Genomic DNA, 4,872 nt, shown 5'->3' with positions numbered 1-4,872 from the left:
GGGATTGACGTAAAACAAATGGTGAGAAAACACAAGCAGGCACCGGATTTTATGACAGGGGTCTCCTTTGATGCGTTGCTATTGCTGTTGGCTCGCCTGATGACAAAATAGTCCATCATTTTGATCATATTGTAGTTGCAAATCGTTTGATTGACCAGAGTATAATTGCTCAAGTCATATTTCAGTGTTTTTGCAAAACAAGACGAAAACCATTTTAGAAGACAAATTGGTACTTGCATCCCTTCCGTCGACGTTAGCGCTCACCTTGATGACTATTAATTGCTCCAAATGCGAACACCCAGAAGACGTGGGGATCATTGCTCACATCATAAATAGATCCCTCGGCTTCCGGGTGCTCTTTTCTCCTCTCTCTCTCTTCTCTCCATGGCTGCCTGCCTGGCTTCGTCCTTCTCTCTCGATGCCCCCTTGGTAGTGTGAGGGTTGAAGTGACACACAGTGGCTGACTGTCGCCCAAGGGGAGTCGGGGCTCGGGCCTTGGCTGGCTGTGTGTGTGTGGCAGCTGGTGAGCCCGCTGCCCTCTGCCTGGCCTGCAGCATCAACAGTGGTGCTTATTGGGACTTGAGCAGAGCCTTGGTCTGATCTCTTGACTCTAGGTCTGATGCTCGACTGCTTGCCGCCGCCGCTGTCCACTGAGGAAGTGGGGCAAAGCGCAGCCATGTGATGGTACACAAAATGCAGGCCTGTGAAACATCGGAGCTTTACATGACCATCGGAAAACATTTTTTAGGGTGGCGAGACATTTTGAGTGAATACTGATACATGACAAACGCTGGCTGTCCTTTGTTCACTTGTCACTGAGAACACCTTTGTATTAAATGAGAAGCAATTCTAATAGTTTCCCGTCAAAAAACACACACCACACAACATTGTCACTGAGAACACCTTTGTATTAAGTAAGAAGCAATTATAATAGTTTCCCTTTAAAAAAAAAAACACCACACAACACCAAACCTGCAACAAATAACATGAAACAACTGCTTGACTGTTTATGTAGCCAAGGTTAAGCCATCTTGCAGGCTGTGAAAGGATGTCAAAAGTCAATGATGCAACAAGACAAGTGGTGGGGGGGGGGAGAAGCCATCCGACGACAGCTCGAGCGCCTTTTTAAAAACCGTCGTCTCGGTCCAGTTAAAACAAAAGATGAAGATTCTGGAATCCTGATACTGATGTGACACGTGCTCAATGAGAACAATTTTCAAGGTGGAAATAAGACTTTTGATCCGTCGACTGGCCAGGCTTCAATGGTGTTTTGTGGTGTAAATTCCGTTCCTGAGCACAACTACCGGGGGGAGGTGATGTCGGACGCCGCTGCCATGTTGGATGTGGTCGAACCATCGGGTCACGTTCACGTACCGCTCCTTTTCCTGAAAAGTCAAGTCCATCTGGCAGCGAGAGGAACATTGAGTCATTATCAGCACAATGCAGGGCTGAAGGTAACAGCGGTCACAAAAAAGAAGGTCACACTGTACTAAACAGCAGATGAATCATAGACCAAGAAGTCAGCGTGTCCTTGGAAAATACTTTTTGGTATCCAATTAAATGGAATTTGGAAGCTGACAAGATCATCGCCTGGAAACATCAGTCGCTTTTAATGACTGTGAAATGTTGTTGCGCGTGAAATGACCATTTAAAGATCTAGTGGCAGGCAGGACTCAATGTCCCTGAGGTGAAAAGGAACATTGAGTCCAAAGCAAAGTGACGCTGTGCCTGGTGGGGAGGCTGACCTTCGGTCTACGCTTAAAGCCACTGACACCTCCTTACGGGATCTCACTTTACTTTTTCAAATTCTAAAAACTGCCAAACTTTGATGTCCTCGGGTTCATTTTGCAGTGCCGTGCGTGACAATGTGAATAAATGATTGCAAACTGCACTGAGTAAACAACGAAATGAATGACTAATTGGGTGTGCTGTGCTTATATATATTGATATACAAGAAATTGGTAACTCACTATTAGCGGGTGAAGTCCATTGTACATGAGCACATCTGCTAAAGTGAAGTTGTTGCCGGCCATGCAAACTTTGTCTTGCAAGTAGAGGTTGAGGTCCTGGAAGAGCAAAAATAAAACCAAAACACATCAGGTGTGTGTGGAGGGGAAAATGAAAGATTTCAAAACTTCTTTTAATAGCTTTATAAAAAAAAAAAAAAGAAAAAAAAGTGGATTGTAGCCTGGTTTGAATGCAAATCACTTTTTGTGCAAAACCTTTGACTGAGCCCGTGTTGACAACTCTCTAGGCAAGAAAAAGAAGACTTTATCGAATTTCTATTGCGGTCATCCTCTACTTTGACTGTAAAAAGGAAAGCATGACAGCAGGTTCATGAACCTATATATGTATCTGGCTGTGTGCATTAAATGAATCCTCGCTTGCGTGTGTGTGCGCTATAAGGAAGGCAATCATGTATATCCTGAGGGGCTTTGTGCCTTGTCCATGACTGGCGACTTAGCACAGATGCCACGAAACAGGCTGTTTGTTGACTCCAACTCTCTTTTTTGCATATCTAATGAAGCTGTCGAAAGTTGGGGACACGGAAGTGCTGGTCCCAGGGGAGGGGGACCATCTTTAGCACTTGTACACCGCGCGCAACTCTCGCCATGCACACTGAGCATCTTGGGGGCAAATGGAGTTATTGTGCGGCAAAAGTGGCTGATGCCAAACAAGGCATGAAGACTGCAGACTTCCACCATCAGATCCTTGCTCTTTGTAGCCTACAGCCATGGAGCTGAAGACCAGTCGAGCATTGGAAGGGAGGCGGTGCTCTCCGGCTGCCTCCGACAAGCGTGTTGCTTGGAAAAAATACAGCTGTTCATTCTTTGCAGATAACACAAATGAAGTCAAGACTTTGGGCTGATCAATTGATGGAAAGCAAATTCATGTTGCAATGAGGTAGACAGCAATTTTCGAATCACAAAGGGAAAAAAAATGCGATCGCAAATGAAGGTGGAAAGGTCTTTGGATTCCAAGGTCAAACGGTTTGACTTTCCTCTTGTCACATTGCAGGAATAGCCGCCGTCTGTGTGAAAAGTGTGTGAGTTTTCAGTTTGCACCCTGGGGTGAAAAGGTTTCCAAAAAAAAAAAAACCCCAGTGGTGCGCTGGCCGCAGCAGGACAGTCACGGTAGTGAGGGAGCGCTGGGCACCAGAGCTTGAGATGCTCAAGGCGACTTCCTTTTGTAAGTGGCACCATTAAAATATTTAAGAGGCCTGTCCAGATAACATGCTGCCGCCCAGCGTGACTCCTTCGACACACGACGACCGTGTGTGTCACTGTGAGAAGTGCGCACATACATACGCGCTTCATGCTGACAGGACAGTGCCAAGAGGCGCCCAGTGTCCAGCAGACTCGTGGCTGGCGATCCATTTCACGCTGACTGGCGCCGGGCACATTAAGGCATTTTTCCCTGTCATGAGGGGCCATGTCACTGAAAGGCCATACATCAGTCTGTATTGCTGTCGTGTGTGCGAGACGCGCACACGCACGCGCACACTGTCTGTACTTCCGAATGAGAGAGGAATGCTGAGGCGCCTCTCAGAGGAATTTCTTTTTTGAGCTCCAGAAATACTACAAAAGCCTTTTGCACCGAGTAAAACTTCTTATGTGAGAATTGAGTCAACACCAAACTGGAGAATTACTGCGCAAACATAAAGTACCAAAAAGGTTGAGGCTAACGATGGAGCTTTCCTGAGACTATCATTGATAATATCATTGAAATCCATTGGAAGGATAGAGCAGTTGAAATATGAACATTTAAATAGAAATGTATTATGTGGTTGTGTTCTCTGCTTGTCCACTCTGGCTAATACACAGACTTCAGGAGCCCCTGCAAATAGACAATTGCATTTTTGCACTTTCCAAGCACCTACCTTGAGTATCATTCTACTTTCATCCTTGTTACAGCCGTCCAACTTGCTCACTCTGTACTCCAGCCACTGATGCACCACGGCTCTGTCTTCTGCGGCATCCCCCAGCAGCTCAGGACGTTTGGCTTCTTTCACCAGGTGGCAGGCGATGGTTATCAGGCCCACCAGGGGAGGACCATTGTTATTTTGCAGCACAGGCACCTGGAAGAAGGTAGGGAGGTCTACAATTTTATACAAACAATTTCTATATCCTCCACCATAAGAGTAGAAATTCCGGTGATCACATCCACTATACAACAATCTCATCAAAATAACCAATCATGTACTGGTTCACGGTGACAGCCCACTTTATGGACAAGCATGCACGCGTTCCATTGTGCAGTGTAAATAAACACCTGCAAAAGTAGATCTGCTGGTATATGCACATGTCAAGTTAGCTAAAAATGTCATACGCCAACTGTCAAATGACGTGAAAGCTGCACCTTTCACACAAAGCACAGCATAGCGAAACACATGGCTAGCTTATTAGCATTACCTTCCTATCCACAATGTTTCATTTGTCAACTTTCAACCAAAATGACGCTTTTAACCGCCATACCCATGCACGCTTTTGTCACCTTTTTGTCCCCTCGGGTACTATATTTGTTCGCTTTTTTCAGTCCTAAATATTTCTCGAGCGATGCTAGCTCCCGTAACGCCATGGTTCTTGACGATGGAGGTCATCAACATATCACTCGATTGGCTGTTTGCTCTCTAAGCCCGCCTTTCTGTCTTTGAATGGCAGCTCTTTCGACCAATAGGATGGAATCTCTTGTATATTGCATCAGAGAAAGAGAGAGACAGTGGAGACAGTGGTCGCTCTCTCTCTCTCATAATAATAATAATAATAATAATAATAATAATAATAATAATAATAATAATAATAATAATGATTGATGATGATGATAATAATGATTATTATTATTATTATTGCCCTCTATTTTATATTTTTGCTT

At 44.9% G+C, this 4,872-nt stretch overlaps 1 protein-coding gene across 1 annotated transcript; it reads right to left on the bottom strand.

Moving 5' to 3' along the window:
• Positions 1-886: 886 nt before the first annotated feature.
• Positions 887-4,624, bottom strand: eef1e1 (eukaryotic translation elongation factor 1 epsilon 1). The gene is made up of 4 exons (XM_037279944.1): positions 4,495-4,624; positions 3,881-4,078; positions 1,971-2,066; positions 887-1,403 (listed from the first exon to the last, which is right to left on the bottom strand). The coding sequence occupies exons 1-4, from the start codon at positions 4,576-4,578 to the stop codon at positions 1,260-1,262; spliced, it is 522 nt and encodes a 173-aa protein (XP_037135839.1). The 5' UTR covers positions 4,579-4,624; the 3' UTR covers positions 887-1,259.
• Positions 4,625-4,872: the final 248 nt, after the last annotated feature.

This window comes from Syngnathus acus, chromosome 20, assembly GCF_901709675.1.
Source record: "Syngnathus acus chromosome 20, fSynAcu1.2, whole genome shotgun sequence".
NCBI lineage: Eukaryota > Metazoa > Chordata > Actinopteri > Syngnathiformes > Syngnathidae > Syngnathus > Syngnathus acus.
Note: the sequence above shows the minus strand (reverse complement) of the source record. Positions and strands in the feature narration are given on the sequence as shown.

What these genes read in the sequence shown, in the direction of transcription:
- eef1e1 (XM_037279944.1), bottom strand. Translation starts at nt 4,578, where the DNA reads ATGGCGTTACGGGAGCTAGCATCGCTCGAGAAATATTTAGGACTGAAA. An exon ending in GTACCCGAGGGGACAAAAAG is followed by an intron (nt 4,079 to 4,494) that starts GTGACAAAAGCG and finishes ACCTTCTTCCAG; the next exon opens with GTGCCTGTGCTGCAAAATAA. An exon ending in AAAGTAGAATGATACTCAAG is followed by an intron (nt 2,067 to 3,880) that starts GTAGGTGCTTGG and finishes TTGCTCTTCCAG; the next exon opens with GACCTCAACCTCTACTTGCA.